The sequence below is a fragment of the Strigops habroptila genome, chromosome 5, assembly GCF_004027225.2.
Source record: "Strigops habroptila isolate Jane chromosome 5, bStrHab1.2.pri, whole genome shotgun sequence".
Lineage (NCBI taxonomy): Eukaryota > Metazoa > Chordata > Aves > Psittaciformes > Psittacidae > Strigops > Strigops habroptila.
In genome coordinates this window covers 28,604,378-28,630,828 of record NC_044281.2, presented here as the reverse complement: position 1 = coordinate 28,630,828, position 26,451 = coordinate 28,604,378, and the positions used below count along the sequence as shown (strand labels likewise).

At 40.3% G+C, this 26,451-nt stretch overlaps 1 protein-coding gene across 2 annotated transcripts in view; it reads right to left on the bottom strand.

The window, feature by feature from the left end:
• Positions 1–5,455: 5,455 nt before the first annotated feature.
• The window catches only part of LOC115608888 (putative threonine dehydratase), a 32,559-nt gene continuing 11,563 nt past the window's right edge, over positions 5,456–26,451 (bottom strand). For both annotated transcript variants that reach the window (XM_030488370.1, XM_030488371.1), the window contains 9 exons: positions 21,563–21,679; positions 20,034–20,275; positions 16,293–16,458; positions 15,723–15,819; positions 14,763–14,838; positions 13,920–14,045; positions 12,750–12,917; positions 12,385–12,442; positions 5,456–5,859 (listed from right to left, as the gene is read on the bottom strand). In XM_030488370.1, coding sequence (XP_030344230.1) covers positions 5,761–5,859; positions 12,385–12,442; positions 12,750–12,917; positions 13,920–14,045; positions 14,763–14,838; positions 15,723–15,819; positions 16,293–16,458; positions 20,034–20,275; positions 21,563–21,679 — 1,149 coding nt within the window. In that variant the 3' untranslated portion in view covers positions 5,456–5,760. The remainder of the gene's footprint in view (positions 5,860–12,384; positions 12,443–12,749; positions 12,918–13,919; positions 14,046–14,762; positions 14,839–15,722; positions 15,820–16,292; positions 16,459–20,033; positions 20,276–21,562; positions 21,680–26,451) is intronic.

Sequence of the window (26,451 nt, the reverse complement as noted above, 5' to 3'; positions counted from 1 at the left end):
TTATTTGACCTGCATTGTTGATCAAAAGAAATAATTTCATACAAGTCACAAATAACCACATCTCTTACAACGGTGCTTTTATGCTGTGATTGCTTGGTAACTGTTGCAGAAGAAAATGCAAAGAAACTTCCCAGATCAGTTTTCACCTTTAAATCATAATAAATAGGAATATGTAGAAGTGAGTGTAATGTACTTCTTAAGTACAGTGAGGAATCCAGATGAGCATATTTGACATATCACTGCTCAAATCAAGCTCTGCTGGTGAGAACCTGGGTCAGGAAATAAAGCATCAGCTCAGAAGCTTTGCCGAGTCTGAACAGAGGCAATGAGATGTCTCCCATCTGTTTCCAAGCACAATTTCTAAAGACTTAAGGGCTGTATCTCATTTTTTGCAACGGAGCAATGAAAAACCTCTCTCAGAATCACAATGTCTTACTTTGCCTCTCTTTTATGCTGACCTGGATTTTTCCATACATGACAAAAGTCAACTGGGCCAGCCTTTGGATTTGGCCAAGTGAGGACTTAATGAAAACTTCTGGCTTATGGCCAACAGCCTATATATTTAGTTTGTCTTGCCAGCAACTTGTTTATTCAGGCCAGTGCCTGTCTGCAAGGCCTGCGTGAACAGCTCAAGAAATTGCCATAGTTTATTGAAAGCAAAAGAAACAAACAAAAACTCCCTCAACGTTTCCTTTACTATCACTTTTCAGAGGGGAAGTGATAATATGGCCCAATCCTCATACTGTACTAGACCTTACAAGGCCTCTGCAACTCCAAACATAACTACAGCACATGCATCACTAGGAAGGAGGAGAAAAGGAAAGAGAGACATAAGGAACACCATTGTACTTTTTGGTCCCTTTCTTTTGGACTGTTCTCTCAAAACAAAACCTCTTACATGCCCCTTGAGGGAATAGACAGGGACTCCAATTTACCAAGTTTAGAAACCACACAAGTTAAAATGTCCTTCTAAAGACACTCCACTTCTTATTAAAAAAACCCAAAACAACCAACCAAACAAAACTAGACACAAACACCACCCTTCTCCACAAATTCCAGAAGCATGAAAGATTTAAAAGTAAATAAGAGTACCTGCATTTAGAAGAGCTTTCAGACAACATCAACAGCACAGCTGAACCCCTTACCAGCACACCATTCCCCTCCAAGGGCAGGGCAAGCCCTTCATATCCTTTCTGTGGATGCACTCAGGTGTGGTTGATCTGGCTTTGCCCATTAAGGACTCTTCCTCTCTTCAGAGAGATGAGCTGCTTAGGCATCCTGTTGTTACATATGTTCATTACTGAAGGACTTCAAAACACTCATATTTTATTAGAATGTTTTCCAACCACAGCCACTATTTTTGCTGCAGTTTTATTTAATATAAGTAAAGTGCTTTTTAACAATGGGAAATTCATCAGCTCAGCAGGGTATGACATTCAGAGTTCCCCTTCCATTGGGATGTAGCAAAAAGTTGGGGGCACATGAAAGCGAAGGTTTGTAATAGAAAGAAACTGTGCAAACTTCAATATCCTATACATGGCAGACTGCTTACAGTTGAACAAACAGCGAAGAAAGTGACAGGAGGACCAAGGCCATCAAATAAATGGCTGGCAGGAATTACAGCCCAACCCCAGAGTCTTGAAGTTTCCTTTTCCAACCACTAAATCACATGCCTAGGCCTGGATGTAGCAAAAATTCGATACAGCGTGTGAAACGCACTTACTGCATTTTGGGATGGGAAGGAGGAACACATTTCTAAAGCTTCCAAAAGTAGGAGGCTAGATGGCAAGGTGCTACTTGTGAGAACATGCCACCTGCATGGGGAGATGAACTTCTCCTGATACTGTGTAAACATGTACTGGCAGAGCTTTAGATATTAATCCAGAGCTAACAGGACTTGGCTGAAGAAATTAAGGAATCAGTGCGACAAGAGCTTTTATTTCAGTTAAAGATACACCTTGTTTGCATCAGTTCTTGGAAGAAGTTGTTCTGTGTCCCTGACAAACTTTGTATTCATAGGGCTGCTCCCAAAGCTCAGTAGCTTAGCGCTAGTGGAAATACCTGGGTCAAAACATCCTCTTCCACATGCATTTTAGCAGGTGGTCTGCTGCACCTTGATCTGATTCACCAGATATCATGGACTTCATTCACCTGCAGAATCCCAGCCCAGGACACTTCTGCACCCAGACTCGACACATTGCCCAGCCAGGTACATGCAAGGCAGCGTTTGCACCTGGCCCAGAATGTGAAACAGAATCTTATTCCAAGCCAGCAAGAAGAGATGCTCACCCAGGCAAGCTGGTTAGCAGTCTGGCAGACTCCTATCCCTCTCCACAGGGCAAGAGCAGCAGTGTGCTGCCCAGCTGTGCTCACCTCCCTGGCAGCCCAGAGCTCCCCAGGCATTAATGATGTAGATTTCATGTCAATGTCAATGACAAAGGAAACCAAATGAACTCTGAATTTTTAATGCAAGGCTTCTATCAGTACTGTATGAAAGTATGACAGTCTTTCATGGCTAAGGTGGTATAGCATCATTTTAATTATTTTTCAAATAAATACAATTTTGCTGATTTAACAATTTGAAATTCTTACATAATCATTAAAGTTGTTTTTATTCAAGGTACATAAGAATACACTTTATAAAAGTACTTCTTTAAATGAAACATTTTAAAACACATTATTAGATCTTTGAAATGCCATAGTCCTATTATAGTTCATAATGCAAAAAGGTTAGCAGCACAGGTATTTCAGTATTCTTTCCAATTGCATACATTTGTTTAAATATTTCATTTAAATGTTTCATTTTCTTTTTTTTTTTTTTTCCCTTGGAAGTATTTCATCTTAGCTTTTAAGCCTATGGACTTGTATAAAATCCGTACAGAATGGAAATCAGCTCTGGTATCATTATATTCACATGTGAAGTGCTCACCACTGAAGAGTGATTTACACTTTATGTTTATACTTCATGCAATAAAAATAAATCCAAACCACATATATCATGATTGACATTTTAAGTATCTTCTAGACATCACTTTCCTTTTTTTTTTTCCTTTTCCCTTTTTATTTTTCCCCCCAAAAAATCTTCAAAATCATAAAATGATTTTGAGTGCATTGGGTTTTGGTTGCTCTATCTGCTACCTCTCCTGCCCCAGTTTGGTAAAGACTTGCTAAATGTAGTTCCCACTGATTAGAAAAGAAGTTGTTAATGCTCTGAGCTTCTAAAAAAAATAAAGTCCGGGATAATGAGGGGTGATAAACCAAGAACTCAGACAGCAGAAGCTGTTGGCCACTACTGACGACATTAGCTTAAAAGTCCCATTTTCTTCTCATGTAGATACCTGAGACATCCTCAAAACTTCCTGAGAGTTTTGCCAAAAGAGATAAGAGGATAATTAGACCCCTACATTTAATGGTTTTACACCCCCAAATCTGCTCTTTGATGATGTGTTTCATTGCGTGTTTCAATTGAAGTAGCACATGGGCAATATATATTCTGTCATCACACATTTCTATACAGATTTCTTAAACTCTTCTGACCATGAGGAAAGGAGTTGTGTCTGACAGGCTGTGATTTACAGAACATGTTCTGGAGCCCAAGCCCTATACCCATCGTTCTGGATGGCAAGAAGGGAAAGAAACTAGCCGTTCTGTCATCAACAGTTTTTAGTTCCATATGCAAAACAACATGGTCCTTTCAAAAGTAGACCAAATCAGTGAACTTCTATTATTTGTCCACAACTTGTGATGATAGTCTCTTTTCTACTCCTACTCCTTCATGAGTCACAACAAGAAGGAATGAACAGACTTTTTCCCAGAAAAGGAAATACTGTAGAGAGAGCCAGAATGCTGCCATCTTCATCCCATATTGCAGGCACAAGTTAAGTTATAGATATAGCTGGATATCTCTAAGTAGTAGATACGATACAGGTGAAATCTGCATAAAATTGGATATGCAGTTCATTCTTTTTAATCCATAGGGACCCTCTGCTTAGGCTGCTCTAACTCTCTGGATGATGCACTTCCCAGCCTACAGACATACGAGAGTTAAGAGAGGGCAGAGAAAACTTTTGCCTATCCTAGAGCATCTCCTCTTCCACATGTGACTTCTTGATAGTGCTTTAGAGACAAAAGTTTCCCACTGCAGAACCACGAAAGGAAATGTATCTAGCAAGCCCATTCCTAACTGCAGGGGAGGACTAAAGATGGAAACTCAATTTATAAATCGTAATATGACAACAGAGGAGCATTACTAAGGGCTTGCAGCATATTTGTCCCCAAAAGGTATAGTAAAAGTTGGTTTTCATGAACACCTAGCAACAGCTCACCCAGCTCTGCATGTGGGAACTGGCGTGATTTGATCCCACACAGCCCATAGAGATGCTCACTTTGACCTTGCTGGATTTTCATCTGGGCTCTGCTGGATCACTGCTAAATACATCATATTTACTTTTTATACTTAATTATCAACTTGATACACTAGAGACAGGATTAAGACCTCTCATTAAAATACCTACACCCCAAATTTGGGTCAATCATGGTTACATTTAACCAAGGGTGAATAGCATATATCAGCTCTGTTGCACCTGGCCTTAAGTTGAATTTTGCCCAAGTGGAAAGGTCACTGTTGTACACACATTCAGAAGTGGGCCTGAATTTCTCTTACATTTCTTGCCATCCCACTTTGTTACCGTATTAGTTGTCTGTAGTGCTGTGTATTTAGGCCAATGTGTTCTTGTTAATTGCATTAGCCATGTGCCTGAGACTTAGGCTTCCTCTTCTCCCGGCACTGCCTTGGGCTATTAACATGTGGCCTATAAATATATTTCACTTTTAACAGTGTACTTAATCTGTCAGGTGAAATGGATGGAGTCTGTTTTAGGCAGACTAAGATGATCAGTGGAATGCTAATTACAAAATTCACATGGGTGGAGAGACCCCTTTTTATAAAGAAACACAAGCCATTTTACATGTTACTTTTTATACTGAGTCCCTAAAAGCAGACGGAAGAATTATATTTGTGTTCTGCATATAATGTCTAATTGTATGGTAATGTTGGGGTTTTTTTTAATTGCTGCAACATCTTTTGGAACTTCACTTTATAAATAGGACAATTTTCCCTTGGGGAAAAAAAAAAAGAATACAATATTGACTTTTATCTTCCAAGGGTTATTTTGTTTTTGTTTAAATTGTATTTGGTTAGCATCATTTTTCCTTGCATGATAGAGAAGACCAGAACAAGAATCACAAGTGTGTTCCAACCCATACACCCACACATGAATATATCCCCTGAAGCACATTCAGCAAATGGAGAACTGCTTCTGGCTTGGAAATGGAAAATTACTATACTAGTAGTATGGCAAAGTCCAGCAGAAGGAGCTGCGTTACTTTAACTAGGGGCATCAGAATCAAAAGACTTTTGAGAGGTCTACATTCAGATGTAAAGAAAAATGCCTTCTCCCAGTTTATTTATTGAATGCCATAAGATCCTACATACTAGCCAAAATCCAGACAGCAGCAGATAATGAATTACTGAATTCCAACACCAGCAGAGATTAGAAGTTTCCCTTAGCTAAGCTAAAGTTTGGAGTTTAACTTTATTCCCAAGGACATTCACTACGTTTTGAGCAGAAAATAAATATCCTGAAACTATTTGCTAACTGTTCAGCTTTGAAAGCTAATATTTGTTCTGAATGCCTCAAGATTAGGTCTCTATAAAATACTTGTTGGAGGATCCCATCCCTTTCCCTTGTGCTGTGCCCGTCATCGCTCAGTCCAGGCAGCTGTGGGGTAGCGTTCCAAGAGCGTGTTCCTCAGCTGGGCTGTGTGGATCTTGTCTCTGGTCTCCACAGTGCAGGTGATCTGGGAAAAGAATTAAGAACATTCCTGATGGCATGGCAGCAACCTTGGACACAGGCATTTCCAACTCAATCCTAAAATACACTCATAAAAGCAAAATGATCAACGCAACGTAAAAACTCTGGACCTTGCTTCTTCTGTCTACTCAGGTAAGAAAACAGACATCTGGGGCTTTTCCAGCTCTCCTGCATGGTCCTAAAATCTTCCAACAGCCCTACTTTATTGCCTTCAAGGTTTAAAGGAGATAGGCTGATCCTCTGCTGGCTCCTGGGCAAAATATTTGTCTGCTGTTGGCCTCCCTGAAGCCATGTGTTAGCAGCTTCTTATTTCCATCCCCTGAGGTACGTATATGGTGCTGCTGCCACCTCACCCATCCCTGACTTACTTCACCACATTTCTATATTTCTGGGCACTGTTTGTTCCAGTGCCTTCATCCTTCAAGCTCTTTATATTCTCCTCTTCTCTCTCATGGACTGATCCCCCAGCCCTTTATTGTCTCTGCAGTATTCTGGCTGGTTTCACCTAGCCACACACCTTCTTGTTTTATTCTGATTTTCTGTTTGCTCATTGCATCTCTTCTAGTTTTATGCTACGGTTGTTTTGCTGCTAAATCAAACCCAGACAAACCTAATCCTGGTAGTATTCTTTTTATTCTTCACTCACCTCTACAAGTATTATTGACAATCCTGTCATGCTGACTCTGCAGATGATAACTTCAAGGTAATTTTTTTCAATTCTTCTTTATTCCCTCTTTTCTACATACTCACATCTCCACTGCATCATTTGAAAATATGGGCACTACCAAAGGTGAGGCACCAATGTGATGGTGCAGAAGGAAAATTACACCTCACAATTTTAGACTACTAACTTCTGCCACTGTTGACCCTGCTGGAATTATCACTGATGTTGAAAGTGCCACGTGGAAAAAATAGCTCACAGAAACATGGAAATCTAGTGAGGAAAGGATCCAAGATGAGTCACAGTGCAACAACGGATTTTATTGTAACAGGCAAATCTACAGAGAATAAAGAGAAAAACCTGGCCATGGTAACCTTAAGGTGGACTGCTACAGACAGATGTCCTATATAATGTTCTTATCAGAGCTGCAGCCTTTACAGAAAACAAAAAGGCAAAAAATAAAACTGGCTCTGTTCCAATATGTTTATGAGGATATTTCTAAATAGGATCTTTGTAAATTCATGTTTCTGGGAATGAGCTTAAAATAACAATAAACCTTTAGCAAAACTGTTGAATAAGATGATGAAACACTAACTCCAGGTTATCTAGACAGCCACGAGCTTAACTTGATAAAGAAAACTGGCTATAGCTTCTTAAATGTTCTTCATCAAATGAGACACATTTCTGATTTGTTTCTGTAATTCTACGCCTCTTATCCTGAACATCATTCCATTCTTGTTTGGCTCTTTGGAACACAAGTTCTCTCGAGACTAAATTCCACTTTTTTTCTTCTCAAGAGAAGGACAGTCACAGAAGACAATTAATAAAGACGGAAGAAGAGCAAACACAAAGATTGGGAAAAGTGTCTAAAGGATATCTAGGCACCAAAAGTACCAAATACCCATTATCCATTCCCTTTATATAAAATCCTGAAAGCTTTTCAGTCCCATCTTGAAGAGCACACGCTCATCTCTCACATCTCTGCAGTTAAAAAAAGCAACCTTTTTCCCCTTCCACAGCAATCATGCCTATTTGTCTTGAGCAAATCAATTGCTGCACTTGGAACCGGTCTGGACTTGCCAGGTTCAGCTTTGAACGTCTGGCAGCAAGCAGCTATTCTGCCCTGGGAGCAAACATGATTTTGATTTATAGAGCTAATTATCCTCCTTTCTGCCCTTTTCTTTCTGCTAATGATTGAAGCCAGAGAGCTTGTAAACTGTTTGGATAAATACTGTCTTTTTGCTCTGTGCATGCACAGCCTACAACACCTGATATGGCCATTAATAGGCTGTAATGTATTATAAAAGTAATAGCAGCACAGCAGCAATAATTAACAACTCCAGCAATTCACTTGAAATTCACCTGATGTTTCACACCTGTCAAGCAGAGGAAGAGAGAACATTTGCTCACAACAGGAGTGAACAGAGAATCATGCTGCACTTGAGAGCAGCTACAGATTTAAACAGCAAGGCAGGCAAGAGTTTGCTGTCTTGCTCAGATTAAGCCAATTTACACTGCAGTTTTACTTTCCACAGAACTCCTCTCTCTTACTCACTTCACCTGGGAAGTATCATTTACATGAGTGTTCAACAGGGCAATGCTCTAATTCATGGGGAGATATATGAAGATTTTATCTACCTAGGATGAATAGTCACATAGGTACTAATAGCTACAGGAGGTTGCATACCTACTGATGAGTTAAAAGTAAATGCTCTAAATTGGTCTCATCTAAGAACAAATAACAAAACCTGTTGCGTGATGTGTTTTATACTCCATGCAAGATAACCCATGACAACTAGAGAAAACTTTAAATTTGTTTCAAACCCATACACCCTCAGGACTAGACATAGGCTTTTTGACCCAGCAGTGCTCTCATTGACTGCAGGACCACGTTTGCAGAGTAGACCTTGCTTTTGGGTGTATCAAAAAACCCAAAAAACCACCACCACCAAATAATGAGTACATTTTATGCATTTCTCTCCTGCATATAATATCCTAGGTGGATAAAATAAAAAAAACTGGTCCTGTAAGACCATTAAAATAACCAGTGAGGTTATTTTACTTCAAGGTAAAAGCCAGATAGTCCCCAAGATTGGTGCAATGCAAGGTTTGAGAAAGAGCTTAACAACTGCCATAGTTGTCACTTGTTTGTGCAACCTGAGCCCTTATCTTCTGGCATATTCTTGCATTCAGGTTGGTGAGCACAAGCAAGTTATTGTTGCATTATGTAAATCAGATAATAATCCAACAGGTCTACTTTTAGCCTCCCCGAAGTCAGGTTCTTATTTCTGCAACAGGGGCAAGCTATTCTGTACCACATTAGTCTGCTGTGGAATGCCAGTGAAGAAAATGACTGAGAAGAAATGTATTGTTGAACTTCCTACTCCAAGTGTCTTCATTTTGCAGATGGGGAACTGAAGCACGGAAACAATGCCTTGCCCAGGATCATGCAGGAAATGCTTTAGGAATGATAGCATCCTTTTTGTAGCTTGACAGCTGCATGCTTCTCTATATTTTCAGGTCAATAATGCAGGATAATGCAGACTCTAATCCAAAATATTCTCCCCCAGCCTTTTACAAAATGCACATTGACCCAAAGGAATTTACTTAAATTGACCAGAGCAGACTAAGATAATTTAATGGGTTCTGGCTTGATGTGAATAAACTGTATGGAAAAAAAAGTATTACACCACACAAAGTGAGCCAGGAAATGCAGCACCACTGGGACAATGTGTAATGTTATCATAAAGAAAAAGCAACATTTGATTTATGAATTAGTATTTTGTTGCACAGTCAGAGGGAAAAGTAATGTGATGTTCTTTTCACAACTGGTCTCTTCTGTGTTATTTAAAGCCACAGCAGAGTTAAGCTCCCAAGAGGTTTGATGTGAACAAACCAGACAACTCCATAATGTCAAACAGGACTGAGGTCAGAGGGAGTATGGCCATTGCAGCTGCTTCTCTGCAAAGCTGCTGGAGCACCTCAAGACCTTGCAGGTCCTCGCTGCTCTGTCCCAGGACCCTCCTGTACCTGCCAGTCTGACTATGCTGCAGTTTCAGGGGTGGGGAGAAGGCTTTTCTGGATACTTGATGAGCTCAAAGTTGACTTTTTTTTCAGCCTAAGTCCAAATACGGGACACCCTGATACCCTAAAGAATAGGGAAAGTTCACAGGAGCAAGTTGTAGTTTCCTCCCACTAACTGGGTAATCCTTCAGATCTCTATATCCAGTTAGCTGGTAATATTAGATAATATTTTCCTTAGCTCTGATCCTTATTTCTACCTATATTGCTGATCACCTATCAGGAATAGGTGAAGTCTACCAGACTGGTTATTTGTATAATTTGCTAAGAGTTATCTATTTCAATACTGGGACTTTGGAAGCCATTTCCTCACTGCTCAGGTGAGAGTGAATTAAGGTGTAGTCCTCTGCAAGACAGAAATTCAGCATGAGTCACAAGGAAAGAGAATCTAAACTGTAGGTGTGAGCAGGCAGTATCATCCAAAAGAAATGCCCATATTGTTCCAAAAGTACTTGACCAGCCAATCCCACTGCACAAGGTATTGCATTAAGAATCAGCTGAATCTAATGTAGCCATATATTTTTTTATTAAAAAAATCTATTATTTTTTTGTCAGTAAAATGTTCCAAAAGTTATTTTTCCAAAAGCATAGTTTGAACATAAAGGTTCATTTTAGTAAGTCCTTACTATTCCATGAAATCAGACTATCAGCAAGGATCTTCCCATGAAGCGTGTGCCAGATGAATAAACACTAAACCAGCAAGACATTTCACTAGAGGGGAAGAAAAATCATGTGCTCTATCTTTCTAATGAACAGTGACTAGAAGCCAAGTTTCTCTCATTTGGAAAGGAAGGGGTAAATCTGAAAAGATGATTAAATACTGAGAAGACAATCTTGACAGGACCAATTTAGTGTTTAAAATAAGCCACTGCACTTACTGCTCTGTTCTGTCAAATACATCATCCATATCCACAGTCAAAAGTATGTATTATAGTGCAGTGGGTATAGCCTTTCTTATTATTACCACCAGTTCAACACATGATAATTTTGGTTCTTGATCCAGATTGAAATGCATGCTTAATTTAATGTTCTGTGATTTACGCTGCTGAAAATGATACAAAGTTCTTTGCAGGTCTACTTTAGTAGCAAATGCTTAAAATGCTTTGCTAACACAGGGTTTTGACTCTTACAAACAACAAAGAAAAAAAGCAAAACCTTCCGCATTTGTGTTAGCTTTACTATGAAAATCCGTACATTTTTCTATATCTGGTTAGAACAAATTTACTTTCATGCTTAAAGATAAATTCAATATTTTACCTTTTTTGATTACCTTTGGTTTAGTTTTCAAAGAAAAACTTTATGATTCACTAGGTGTCACCTGATAGAGGTGCCTCCAAAGTCACTGAGGTCTGTAAATCTGCATCACTACTTTTTACTTCACATCTAATTATTCAATAGCCTCTCCGAGACTGATTAAAAGCCATCATGCAAATCCAACATCCAAGTAAATTATTCAGGGATGCAAATTCCTCCCTTCAACCCTCTTTTAGTACAACACTCTCAGATCCTTGAAGTGGACAGTTGGTGAAAATACATTGTTCAAAGGGCAGACAATAGCATATGGCACTTTTTCATTCAGGCACTGTAGACAGGAGAGGTTCGAAGAGCAATGGAAAACTGGTCTAATGTTCTCAATCAAAAACTAAGTGGATTGACTTTGTAGCATTAATAAAAAATACAAGCCCTACTTTATAAAAATCATACTGAAAACTTTAGAAGTTACGGGGTTTGTTGAATCTAGCCTTGGTGGAAGGGTTTTTCAGAGGTTAGTCACTGAATCTGAGGGATTTGTCACGTTATCTTCAAGTTACTCGAACCAGTAAGCTGGCTTATTGTTATGACACTGCAGAACAATGTAGTTTTAGTCCTACACACTTGAGAAAAATTATAATATCATGTTCTGAAAGTTGTTCGTGAACTACATTGTAGTCCTTTGCTACTGTCATCTCTAACCTATTCCTTACATCTGCAAGTGAAAATACTGAGCGGGGTTTTGCATCCAGGTGGGAAATTAGATTTAAATGCCAAAATTGAAGAACTTGTTTACTCAACAACACTCCTGAATTCCACTTATGAGCCTGTTTAGCAAAGATCCCTAATTTGACTTCCACCTATGATTTCACAAAGTCAGGTTGGACTCTGACAGCACTAGCATCAAGTCAATGGAACCACACCTTTGCCAAACCAGTTGAATTAAGGAATATGCCATGAGACAAATGATCCTTTTAAGAGATGCCATTAACTGATAGCACCTCCTCATTGTTATGGTATCAAATACTCAACAAAGGAATAATAATTTTGCTCTGTGCTCTTTGTGGGTAAGGTACAAAACTGAGGCCCTACTTAAAAATAAAGAATCCTTAAGAGCAACGGTGTTCTCCATATTGCTTTAAGGCAAATCGATCCCAGGTAATTACAGCCAACCCACGTAGCTGGCTCTTCAAGTTCAGGACAGATGATGCAGCTTGTTCACCACCTCCGGCACACCACCACGCAGGTAAGGAAGGTTTGCAATAGCAACAGCCAGAGTATTTCACTCACGGTGCCGCAATAGCAGGTAAAACAGGTCCTGTATTATTTATGTGCCTGCTAAGCATTTGGTGAGGCAAGATGCTGTATAACACAAGAAGAAATTATCACACTGCTCCCCAAATCACTGTACACACTCTACTGGACTTCTTCAACATAGTCATATAGAGATACTGGAAAACAGAATAAACTAGAGAGGTCCAGTACTGCTAGAGAAACTGAAATTGCATCTCATCTTACCTCAACAGTGAAGAGCTCAGATGTCACAAATGTGCGTTCTTGTTTGATATCCAAAATTCTAGATCAAACAGGGATAAATTAGAAATCACAACAAGCCTTTGTCATTGTAAAACAGTTTCTACAAGTGTCTGGACAGTGACTATCTTTGCTGGTTTTTATATTTTCTATGCTGCAAAGGTGCTTTCATATTCCAAGAAAAATGAAGGAAATAGAAAGGGGTTTTTTTAATATAACGAGAAAAACCTCTTTTGATTAATTAGTTACTTACAGACTTGACTTCAGAGAACATTTGGAAACATGCCCAAATCTTTAATAATCTTTGTGCTATTCTGTGATTATGTTTCCCTACTCTAAGTCTGATTTACCTTACTTCTTCCCGAGCCAAAACCTCCAGTAGCTTTGAAATGTCTCCTGGGCAGTCAGAAAGCACAAGGGAAAATCTACACACTCTGTTATCAAGGGTCAGGGCACGAGCTATGCACTGCTGGAGCAAATGTAATTCCAAGTTTCCACTGCATATAACAACTGCCACTCTGAAAACAGATAAAAACAGGATTTTTTATTAGCACTTGTCTGTGCAAAGGAACCATAAATCACAGACACTGTGTTCAGTTTCATCTTAGGATTTGTTAGGACCACCCTTCAATAAATATGTATCACATGTCAGTGGGGCTCCTGGCTCCCAGTATCAATTGTGTGCAGGCAGTGGGAGCCTAGAAGCTGGCTGCATTAGTTGGCCTGAAATTTTGTTTTCATTTTGCATTTCCTGGAGATGTTGGTTTTATTAGAGATAATCAGCTGCAAAATTCTAGCTCTGTGTCAAATTTTAAAAACAGGACATCAGTTTTCCCTGGAGGTTCCAAGTCCCAGCCTATTAGTGGTTAGACAACGTGCATGTTCAAGGCATACCTTCTGGACTACGTCCTGAGCCAAGAGTCAATCTGCTTAAGTACTGAGTACTCCAGCCCAGATGCAAGAAGGCACCTACCCATACTTTTAACACTAAGCACAAGTGTAATCCCATTGACTATCTGGGCAGGCGTTCTCAGGGCTGGGAGGCAGGTGCCACTGAGCAACTGCAGAAGACAGCTTAGCTCCTGTCCCACCACAGACAGGGCTAATTTCCCGAACCGGAATGAGAGAAGCCAACAGTCTGACAAAAGCAGGATGCTCTCCTGGCAGATGTGACCATGACTCATGGAGCTATGTGTAACTGCCTTTCTCTCAACCATTAAAGAACACAGGAAAATGACAAGATTTTTCAGGTCTCCAGGCTGATATTTGTCTTGTTCAACATGGTTTTCTGACCTGTGAGTGGTCTCTTCAGGCTGAAGTAGATGCCACAGATAAGCCTATTGCCAGCTGCAGGCACAAACTGCCTCATCACTCATAAAACAAGCAGCTTTTCTCCGTTTCCTGGGACCAAGTCACTCAACAGTTCCCTGCTTTGCCACGTGTTCCCTGTTTTGCCACACGTTTACATGTTTTTGACACATGCTTTTGCCATAGTTCCCTGTTTGCAATAGCTGCCATACCTTTTACCCTTCAACTCTGGCAGCTTCCCTGCAACCAGTGCTGCAAGGCCAATGGCCCCTTCTGCATCAACCGTGGCTCGCTCATACTCCAGCAATCTCAGCATCGAAATGAGGATGTCCTCCTCCCTGAAAGCAAAAGACTTGTGTCAAAACAAACCAAAACGATCTACTAATAGCAGAAGACAATAAATTTATGTATAACTGGATACCTTTCATTCTCTCAGGTACATACGACCCCAAGATAGTGTTACAGAAATCTGTGCTGCTGGGGTGAATGTGTATCTCAGTCTTTATATTAACTAAAAGATAGGGTAGCATTTTAACTAGAACCATTGTGCTAGCTAAACCCTAGTGCTAAGTATATTCTACCAACTTGAACTTTCTGTGAAGATTTAGAAGAGTTTTGTCAAAGGCTGCCTTCAAGTGTTGTCGAATACAACCAGGACAAATTTTACACCCAGATGTATGACCATGTACTAGCAGCAGGTGAAGTTTTGGCCAAGGGGTCAGTTTGGATGATGCTTTTAGTCATATGGCTTAGTTTTAGGTACTCCTGTGATGAGCAGGGAGTTGGACTCAATGATTCCTTATCGGTTTCTCCCAACTTGAGATATTCTACGATTCTATGATGCGTGGGATTGGGTTCAGTGTCTTCTGTGCCCCTCTTGGAAAGTGGGGCACCCTACCACCACCATGCTCTCACAGCAGGTGTATGATGGCAACCCCTGTCAACCTGCTCTCCACTGTATGTGAAGAACCACCATACACTGGTGGTATGGTATATTTTTCACATACGGCAATGCTCACCCAGTATTATTAATTTCACTGGTTTTGTTTACCCACCTCACAGCAACAACTTTATCTACAAGTTTCCCAGTCAGCTGCAAAGAATTGCTGCCGAAGCAAAGTCCGCTCACATCTGCAGATTTCAAAAGACAAAAATATGAAGCTGGCTGCTTTAGACAAGTTCAACATTTTTTAAAGTCCTGGCTTTTTTGTGTCCTTAATGAGTGCAGCAAACTGCTGTTATACGATCTTAAGTTGCTTGATTTTTTATATGACAGAAATACTTTTGGTAATGAAGGACCAAACCTCACAGGAAGATTTTGCCATTTTGGACCCCTTTAAGAAAGTTTTGATTCTTCACCAGCATAGTTGCGCTGCAAGAGTGACCTTGTAGCCCAGTGCTTTTCACTGCCTGAAGGAGAGAAGAACCAAGCGTGGTGCTGGGTTGGTTACCTACAGCAGGACAGTTAGTGGAGGAGTGCAGAGACAGGTAGAGCTTACCAAGAGAGTTAAGTTGTTTATAAAATTCCCATTTAACCCAGAGCCTCCAGAGATTTGGACATCAGGTAAACAGGATATTCTTACATTGCTTAACAGTTGAGGGGCTTTGAGCAAATTATATGGAAACAACTCTATTGTTTATAAACACTGTTGTTCAGAAAACAGTTTTGTAAGTCTAAATATTTAAGAACAGCATTTTCCTGCCTTTTCACGAATTAGTCTTTTACACGGGACTTCATTGGGTAAGGTGCTGCTTGTGAACACAATGGCAGATAAATACTCTCATATTTACAAGTATTGACCTGAACATTTCATGTGCACTGTAAATAGTACTGTATCCCAGGTAGGTGGTGGGAGAAATGCGGCAGAAGTTGCCTCTATAGCTTGAATGAAATTCTGACTCTTCAAAAATTTCCTTTAAAATATGTTTGAACTGAATTATTGGGAAAACAATATGGTTGGAGAAATCAACTACAAGCTTTATTTTACCTCCAAAAGAATAATGCATTTTCTTACCACCATAAAAGTGATGATTGCTGCAAGCCTGGTCTTCAATTGGGTGGCCAGCCTTTAAGGACTGTTGCAATACAGGGAAACTTTCAGATTCAACCCCCTGGGAAAGACAAGTGATTTAATTTTTTTATTGATCCAGTTATAACTGAAGTCACCACCAAAGTGGACACCAAAAAAGCTGCACAAAGTTTCTTCTTCAAATTAATTTCAAACTGCATAATAATTGTACTCTCATTAAACTTATACTGTGGTTTATTTAGGGCCAAACTTCTCCTGTAAGAAATAATTTCAAAACACAGAACTGGATTTCATTTGCTTTGGAAGAGTCTTTCCCACATTTTTTCTTAAATCCAGCCAAGAAGCCAAGGGACAGGAGGCTTCCCAGGCTCTCAGAGTCTCTTCTCCTAGGTGAAGCCCACAGGATCAGATAGTCCCTGTCCCCAGCACATGCAATCTCTGCCAGTCTATCACTAGATACCAGTGTATTGTTATCACCAGATACCAGTGTCTTTTGAAAATAGCTGTGGCAAAAGCTGTTAAAATGCAACGTTTTGTAGGTTAAAGGAAACTTACAATTACAGAAATATGTGGGTTGAGGTGTTTGAGTGCAGCAGCCGACCCTGCCAGCAAGCCACAGTGGCCTCCTGCAGGGAAAATCACCGCGTCCAGCTTTGGCACCTGCTCGTACACTTCCAGTCCCACGGTTCCCAGGCCTGACAGGTAGACAGCACTATCCTCCCTGCGGGAAGGAAGGGCACAGCTCAGGGTTCACAGTAGTCAACACAATAATAGCTCAATTTACCACTTTGAAGACATTGTTTGGTAGAAAAAGATATGTGAGAGTAAATCACGAGCAAAATGCAGGAAGGAGGCAATACAACACGACATTGCCATCACACAGACCATTGTGTGTTGTTACCTACTGGGAGAAAACTCGTGCCGTTGATAAACCCCAGAAATAACCTTCAGGCTGAAGAGCACTTATCTCTGTTGTTACTAGCATCAGGTGTTTACAGAGCTGGTGAAGCAGAAGTCGTGTTTCCATTGCCATCACTTCCTTCAGCTTCACAAACTTTTAATGTTGCAGTCCAAACTAAAAACAAAGTCTCAAAAGGAAATCTTCTTTCAATTTATAAGTGGAATTTAGTGCTTGTGATGAATGGGAATTTTCATGAAATTTAAGCACTGCATCACAAATACCAAACAGATTACTGGAGAGTTAAGTCTTTCCACAATCCAGGGCCAACACCTGATACCTTCACATTACTCTGGAAGACTCTGGAAGGGTAAGAGAAGCATTTAGTTATGCCAAAATACTCACTGGTAAAACACTTTCAGTCAAAGGTAATATAATGAGCAGAAATAGGGACAGGCAGAGTCAAAAGACTGAAGAGAAGTCCACAGTACAGTCACAATTGAATTGGATCTATTTCTAAAAGCTGTTTTGCATTTTATTCAAAAGTTAGCAATGATGTAACTGTAGAATGTTATATGAACAAAAAAAAAAAAACCTAGATCTCTGTATGCTTGTATGTTCTGTTTTTTCTGGCAAACAGATAAGCAAACAGAATTATAGATCAAATGACTTCACTCGATCTACTTGACCCAGGGCATTTGGGTACTACGAAGCTAAGCTTTTATTACTGTTAGACATGCACAGAGAGGCTTAGCACAGGAGCACAGGATGCCTGCAAGGTGGAAAGCAAGGCCCTCTTGAGAAGTTACCTCACATATGTAGCAAAACACAGCAAGTTCCTCAGGGCAGAATCTATATAACTACACAAGCAAGGACGGGAGGAATGATCTTTCACTCCCATAGAACAGCTAAAGACTGAATTTATTGTCTTTATCAAGATACTGAAGGAGCTCTCTCCTCCTTATATGTGGCAAAATATATCACTGGTCTCGTGAACAATTCTGGAGCCTTTTTCACAAATAAGGTTCAGAATTGAGTTTGCAGAGTTACCCCTGCCACGGTCACATGGGAAACCATGGGAACTTGCAAAAATGAATGAGGACATAGAATATTCAATTTAGGAGTAAAACTTCACTGGTAACTGAAAACTGTGTCTCTGAATCACAAATCAACCTTTCTCGCATCATCCCAGAGGTATTGTGTTACTTACTGGCAATATTCACATTGCATTTATAATGAGGTTCTGAACACCTATAGTTATGTCACCTAGGCTGCAATTAGGTAGGCTTAATGACTGAATTCCAACTTGAAAAATCACATTTAATTCCTGGAATTTCACAGGAAGTTGCAGTTGGATAAAGGGCTTCCTTCCTCTAATTGAATTCTGGCACGATCATTTTCATAACATAGTATTTTAGTTGTGCTCAAGAAATGGGAAGAACTGACACTGGCACACCCTACATAGGACATCACCTATGCAGGTAAAACCAAAGACAGGCACATAATGCATACTTCAGGAAGGAAAGAATGAATTGTCAGTTAAAGAGATCCAGAGACTAAATTGCTAGAGATTTTATGCAACCTAGAATTAAACTGAAATAAAATGACATTTCAGAAGTTCCATTCTAAAGCTCAGGAGATCAGCTGATGTTTTACAGACAGCTTTGGTTAGTGACAATTAATGTGTGTCAGCACACATCAAAGATGACTGGCTATCCACATATGCATACATCTGTCTGGGAAAGCTCTCCCAGTTTGCACCTAACAAAATAAGTTTCAGGCATCCCATTATGAAGAGGCTCATAAGCGTAGTGGGGGTTTTCTCCAGAGTGTAAAAAATTGCATCTGTGAAGTCTTAATTAAACATAGTAATAGACAGAATAACTCTCTTTCTTGTAACCTGAAACACCTGTTGCTTGTAACCTGAAATAAATCAAAATGCTTTGATATTATTAGTGGTAACATGTACATTTCAAGTTCCGCAATGCTAGATGCTGAAGTTCTTCACATGTGTTGTCCCTGGAGATTCATGTACTTGGAGAATATCTACACTGCGAAACATAAATAGTTACTTGGGGAGAATAGGAAAAGTAAACATGAAATTACAATAAAATAATTTATTTCTTATGTGCAAACATGACAGTTGACGCAAGCCGGCTGGGAGTTAACACATCGATTGAAAAATGGCTGACAGAAGTTTGGAAATCACCAAGTTTTGGAAAGCTGTGGTTTTCAAAGAGGGCTTAAATGGGCTTAAAATTCAGTGGAATCTAGGGCACCTCATTCCTTTAGGTTTCTTTGAAAGTCTCAGTCTGGGACAAGGTTGTACCCTTGCTGACAGACAAGGCAGACCAACCAGCCCTGTGGGTCACCTGCTGTTGGCAGAGCTAACAGTGTAGTTGAAGAGCACAGTTTTTAATATTGCCTTCCCAACAAGCCAGCTGGGAAAGAATTGAGGACTTTCTCCATTCTGCTTATGCTGGGATCCTCTTTCCAGGCAACAACACTCACTATTACGATGTTAAATGCAGTAGAGCCTAGGAGCCGAACGGGAATGTGCACTCGCTGCAGTAGGTGCCATACAAAGACAAAGTGGTGGATGAAGCCTGCACAGAGGTGGTGACAGGGAGGGAGAATAACATTCCAGCTTAGTGCATCAGAGAGACTGCCAGCTACCTCATGCTAATGATTCACCCCTCCATGCTTTTGGAAATCTCACTTGAAAAAAAGACAAGGAAAAAGAAAGAAAAAGGAAGGGAAAGGCAGAAGAGACTACAAGAAAAAAAGGAAAAAAAGGGAAAATGGATCAGTTCTAAATATTTTTGTCTGTCTTATCCTAATCATGTTTTATTAGATCCATCTTGTTCAATAACCTCAAATACTTCAAACAAATTTATACTCATCCTTGCTACTTTAAATATATCTGTGAAGTAACCTTTTAATCATCTTTTTTCAAGGCACAATCACAGTTTTGTCACACATATCACCGGATATGTGAAAATTCCACAGCATCAACCTTCTTCTGCTCTACACTGTGCCACTGAACCCTTTGCACTGAAGTAGGTTTTAGCTACTCTACTCCAAACAGAGACCAAAAATGAATGCTAGCCTTAATGCTTTCTTACAGGGTTCATAAAGAGTTAGCATATATCCATTATCATGCCAGGCCTACTCAGGAAGTTTGCCTAATTTTGGGGAAGATTGTTTCATTTTGCTTTCCATCCCCAGCTGTTATAGAAAGATTCGTGATTTGTGCCTGGGAATATGTAACTGTCCATACTCCAGGTAATGGGAACATTTTGATGATCTGTGATCAAATTTTATTTAAAGTAATTGTTTTTGCAGAGCTGCACAAGTATCTAATCTAATCTTTCTAATCAGTCTGACTCTGCACTTACTCTTCAAGGTAGAGGTAACCATTCTCCTGCGCCAACTTTCTTGCGTGCGTCTGGGAATCCTTAGCTGTAGTGCCATAGGATATAACCATGGCACCGTACTCACGGCACATTTTCACTCTGGCTGGGGATGTGCTGGTTGACATGATGACAAACACTGGAATACGGAGCTCTGAGGCATGGTAAGCAACAGCCATGGAAAAGTTACTGTCCGAAGCCACGATCACCCCCTTTCTTTGCTGATCCTGAAAAAACAGGGTTGCTTATTGCACATTATATATTGTCACAAAGTTATCCCATATGATCCTGGATCATTCTAATGGTCTGACTTCCTTCTTTTCCTCTACTAGCTGGTCATATTATGGTATTATGATACAATATATGCATATCTGGTATGATCTCAGGACATACACACAGAACTAAGCACAAGATCAATCCCTGTTCCTACACTCCTCTGGTCTCAATTCTTGTTCCACTGGAATTAACTGCAAAACTCCAGCTGATCAGAAGAGTCAGTATCTGGCCCCTCAGAGCCTTAATCAGGTCCCTCTTTCCTGCCCGTGTGAAATTATTTAATTTCATGTTTCCCTTTAATAGAAGGATTTATTCATCTTATTACGAAAGTGCAGGAATAACCACTGTTTCTGGGCTGCTGTATCATGCCAATTATAATTATTATTGCTGCAGAGACTCAATAACCTCCTACAGCAAATGATAAACAAGCTATTCATGTAATGATACTGAAATTCATTACAAAATCAACTGGTGATCCAGATTATTCTCATCACTCATTGTAGTTCAATTTCATCATCACTTTGTTTGGTGGTTTCAACATGTCAGAACTATAGTAAGCATACAAACCCTTTCACCTAAATTCCACAGAAAAATGCTGATGTCTACATTTTGCAAACTTTTCTTTCAAGTATTTTTAAGCATTTTATAAGCAATTGGCCAATGGTAAATAAAGTAGTATTTTGCACTCAGATATTTGCAGACCTATCTATGCTGTTCTGCAGAATGGTTCAAAAGGCAAGAAACACAGTGATTCCGTGTCCAATGCGAGTAAAAAATATCTTTAATTACACTCCATCCATCTTTGTGAAGCAGACAGGCTGGTAAATTTGGGGTTGTTCAGCCTGCAGAAGAGAAGGCTCTGGGGAGACCTTAGGGCAGCCTTCTAGTGCCTAAAGGGGGCCTAAAAGAAATCTGGAGAAGGACTTTTTACAAGGGCATATAGTGACAGGGCAAAGGGCTTTACACTGAAAAGAGGGTAGATTTAGATTAGATATTAGGAAAAAAAATCTTTACTGTGGGGGAACAGGTTGCCCAGAGAAGCTGTGGCTGCCCCATCCCTGGAAGTGTTCAAGGCCAGGTTGGATGGGGCATTGAGCAACCTGGTCTGGTGGAAGGTGTCCCTGCCCATGGCAGGGGTTGGAACAAGATGATCTTTAAGGTCCCTTCCAACTCTAACCATCCTACGAGTCTATGATTCTATGATCTATTTCTTTTTTAATGTTGACGTTTTCTTATACCTGAGGCAGTGATGTCAGAAGGTAAATTACACCTCGTTCCTTCACAGATCCTGTGTACTGGAGGAACTCCTTCTTTAGGTAGATGTCCATTCCATACTGCTTGGATAGCCTAGAATACTGGAGTATAGAAATGTTATTATGGCAATGCATCTAAAATTAAGAAAAGTCTTCCACACCCCATCAGCTCCCTGGTGAGGCATGCATCCAGCTTCTATGGATGAGCTCTGAAATGTAAATTTCATAATGTGCTTCTTTAGAAATACATGACAGTGTTACCTACCAGATTCTTCTGGTTTATGGAAGTAATTTTCAAACTTGTAGCAGTGAAATATGTACCCCATGCCATTATGAATTATGAAAACAGTACTTTTTTTAGTCTCAGTGTTCAAATACATATATTAAAATAAGTATTTTCAATTATTTAAAGAAACAGCCTATGGTCTGATATTTTAGCACTTGTCAGAACTGGATACTGAATACCCCAAACATGAGATCATCTCCTAAATACAAAAGCAGTCAGAAAATTCCTCCTATTGTGGCTCTGCTATGGTTTCTGACACTGAATCACTACTGAATATTGTCCATTTTGCACCCTAAGGCCAGTACAACATTAGTAAAGACATCTCTTATTTGAAGAATGATGGAAATAGTAAAAAGCATTGCCCAGGAGTGTAAGCGTAAGCAGCAGCTGTTTGAATCTGTTCAGTGTTTGGGACAGAAAGGACCCCTGAGCCGAGCAGAATTAACAAGTAGAGTACATGTGATGCAGTGTCCAAGTGCATGACTTTTTTAAATATTTTTTAACGGCAAAACTTTTATCAATTTTTATAGTAAGATACAGCATGCATCACCATAGTAATCTTCTATTACCACATTATCTAAAACAAGAGTTTTAAACAAGATAACCTGTGAAATAGAGCTGCAGTAAGCCTGTGGGTTCCAGTTCCCTAGGCTTACTGCATCTCTATTTAGTAATTGGCTCTATTTCTTCTGCTGGCTGCCAACGTAAATGAGGACCTAGGGATTTAGGGGATCAAGCCCTCATTCGTGATAATTCACAGAGAGACAGATTAAAAGACAACATGACAATATATTTTAAATATTTATCTCAAGAAGTATCTGGTAGTGTTATGCATACAGTGTATAGTGTACAGAGTAATATGTACTGACATATTTTTTAGACTGTGGGACTTTCAAAGCGAATTTGTGTAAACTAAATATATCTGAAACAGATACTTGCTTTAAAGTCTACAATTAGCTAAATATTTTGGATGACTGTTTCAAGGCTTTTCAGTGGCTTTACAAGCATATGTTGGCTTCCTCACCCATAGGTGGGGCCAGATTCTCTATCTTCTCTCTGAAAATCCTGCAATAGGAGCTACCACTTGCTGCTCCTTTGCAAACCCAGCTGCAGAACTGAAAGAATGGAAAGTGCTTAGTATACTAATAAGATAATAGTTTCTATCCTAAACAGCCTATGCCAAACAGAACAAGAACACTAGACAAGAAACACTACTTCATTGGTTCTTCACATACTGTACTAGATTTATCACTTTTGGTTTTGCAGAAAATCTTGGATTCTAGACCAAACAATGAGAAAAAAAGATTTAAAGGAAATTGATCTCGTAACTTTATAAAGCTGCTGAGTTTCCTACATTTAAAACTGTGTCATTAAGTTACTCTTTACCACTCAGGTGGTGTACTTCAGATTATTATTATTTTTCTTTAATTTTGATACTCAATATTTTAACTCTTTGGGTTTTCCTTTTCTGCTTCCTTTAACAGAGGCTTTCTTTCATGTAACTTAAATATAGCAATTAATTCTAACAAAGGAGGTGTCAGTGCTATTTTCAGCTGTACTGTCCTGATGCATGACCTTGTAAGACTCACTGAACCAGCCTCTAAGTTTTCCCTTTTGTCACTGTCATCTTATCTAAGGACTACAGATACTGTGTCTAACATACAACGCACAGTACAGCCTCCATTTGTCATCCGACAAAGCTAACACAAAACAACCCTTAAAGCTGTTGAAGTTCCTACATCAGCAACCAAACCAAGTGCCCAAGTTAATGCTAATTCCTAGTTTCCCTATACTGAATACCTCTATAACATCTCTCACAAGCCATACGTCAGCTCCAGGGAAACTCCTGCATAAGAATCCAGGGCACTCCATTTATGGTCTTACCTCCAGATAGGAATCACCCTGCAATGTATTTCTCCATTCAATTAACTGAATGGCTTATAGTTATACTTGCTTTTTTAATCCAAACAAATGTCCCTGAAAGGGGCTTTTACCTTTCAGCAATGAGTTAAAATAAAGATTATCTGTGTTTTTCCTGACACCACTCTGCTTTCAATACATGTGCATGAAACATATACATATGACTTCTGTGGGAATATTACTTTGAATAGCAACAGTCATGGGCTATTTTCACACTAAAACAAATGGGGATATAGGTTTTCCACTGATCACCCCAAAAACATAGTTCATAAAAAGAGACTGAAGAAAGTTACCTGTTTAGCTTGGCACAGTAAATGCAGAAAGGGAATACAGCCATGTTGCATAAACCCGCCAGGGACACCCAAGAGAAAAGAACTATTCAGGTTGAGGGGTGTCATGGTTTAACCGCAGCTGGCAACTAAGCACTACACAGCCACTCACTTACTCCATACCCCAGCAAAGCAGGATGAGGAAAAGAGAATTTACTGGAAGGGTAAAAGTGAGAAAAGTGGGATGAGAACAGCTGGGGGGGGGGGGGGCAAAAAAAAAAAAGAAAAAGAAATTAAAAGGAAAATAACAAAGAGAGAGACATAAGATCCAAGAAAGACAAGTTATGCAAATGAAAACAATTGCTCGCCACCAACCCACTGATGCCCAGCCAGCCCCTGAGCAGCAGCCCCATGGCTACACTTCCCCCTAGTTTTGCTGTTGAGCCTGATGCCATATGGTCTGGGATATCCCTCGAGCCAGTTGAGGTCAGCTGTCCTGGCTGTGACCCCTCCCAGCCTCTTGAGCACCCCCAGTCTACTGCTGGTGAGGTGGGGTGAGAAGAGGAAAGGTCTTGACTTACCGTGAGTACTGCTCAGTGACAACAAAAACATCCCTCTGTTATCAACACTGTTTCCAGCACAAATCTAAAACACAGCCCATACTAGCTACTATGGAGAAAATTCACTCTACCCCAGCCAAAACTAGCACAAGGGGCAAAGCTGCCTGAGAACAAATGGTGCGAATTGACCAAAGAGATCATAACTACTTCTGAGTAGCAGTGTGATCAGTTTACAGAAAATTTCATATTACATGGAAGCCTGTAGGAGCAAAAGATGGACTCAGTGGTGCAGTCTCACCTTTCCTGCATTGGGATGTGTTGATTGATTAATTTTCAGAGTGGAAGCCATACCTTGGGAGCATGTAGATGGCTCAGGGGATGGGGCCAAGGTGCGCTTTACTAGTTTGGAGCTGTCGTTCTGATCCATCTGAGCTGAAGGTGTGAATGAGGCCCTTCAATGACCCACATGGCCAAGGCTCCTGCAGTCTCACACTGGCAGGTGTACAGAAGCAGTATCCTTTAACTGTTTGTCAGAAGTGCATGATGCCATGAGCTGCAGGGAAGGGATGATCCAGTCTATCGAAGGGTACGGAGCTAGCTAGTTCTGCTTTTTTAATTAAGCTGTGACACTCTCACTCTCCCACCCATAGACCTACCTTTGTACAGCAGGATTAAAGCCATCTAACAAATATGAGCAGAGTTGCCAAATGCCAAGAGGTGCAAGTGTTCACTACCTGCAATATAAATGCAACTTTTCTCTTTCTGGGACTCTCCACAAAAGCAGAAGATTGACACTTCTGCCTAGAGCACTGTCTGTGCTTTCAAGCATCACAGTCTGAGAGTTTTGGTGACAGATGATGCAATGTGCAGAGTTTGGTACAGCCCCTCTGTTTGCCTCTCTGGCCACCCATGCGGCACGTGTTTGCTCAGCCCCTCCGCTGCCTTCCCAAGCAAGCCAACTTCTCCACTCTGAAAGGAAATCCAGGTACAGCCAGCAGAATGGTTTACTCCTGAGTCACTCTGAACATATATGAAATATATGAATGCAAAATGCATCCAGTTTCACTCCCTGTCCTCTGGCCAACACTACCCTGCAAGATTTTTGTGCCACCATACGCCCCAAATGGTCTTGTATCATGCCCTTTGTCACAAGACACACTTCTTCAGTAGTATGCTACAAAAACCACAGCTAGCCTTATTTTGGGAACTCTAAGCTAAAAAAGAACCCCCAAAAGCAATTATGTTGTCCCTGGAGCAGCAGGCACTATCTGGGAACCAGTAGAACTGCTGCTCCTTGCAGACCCAACCACTTTGCTCCAGGGACTGTTAACCTCAAGCAGTGGTTCAGACACCAAGGTCCTTTCCCTGTACAGGCTAGAAAGACAATCCACAGGCAGTGAGGCTGGTGAGTGCTCCAGGTCAGCATTGGGAGAGCAATTTGCGGCTGCTGCTGTGAATTGCCATTTGGCAAAGACACTCTTTTCACCCTTTCTTACAGGAAAGGTTAGCCATAGAGTGCCTACAGTAGCCTCCATGAAGAGCTTCCCAAAGTAGAAATACACTACAAGTTAAATATCTTGCCACTGTACTTCTTTTATAGCTTAGCAAATGCTTACATGTCTATGGGAGTTCTACTTTTGTGCGTATCGTTTTGAAGACACACATGGCAGAACCATCTGGTTACAGAACATAGTCAGCCTTGCTAGATTGGCCAGGCTGGGAAGGAAAATCTGTACCTTCAATCTCTCCAAACATGAAGGCTGGTTCCAAACCAGACCCTCCCACCAGCCTGCTTACCCAAACACTGATAGTCTGCATCTCCAACTCAGGTTCCTTGTA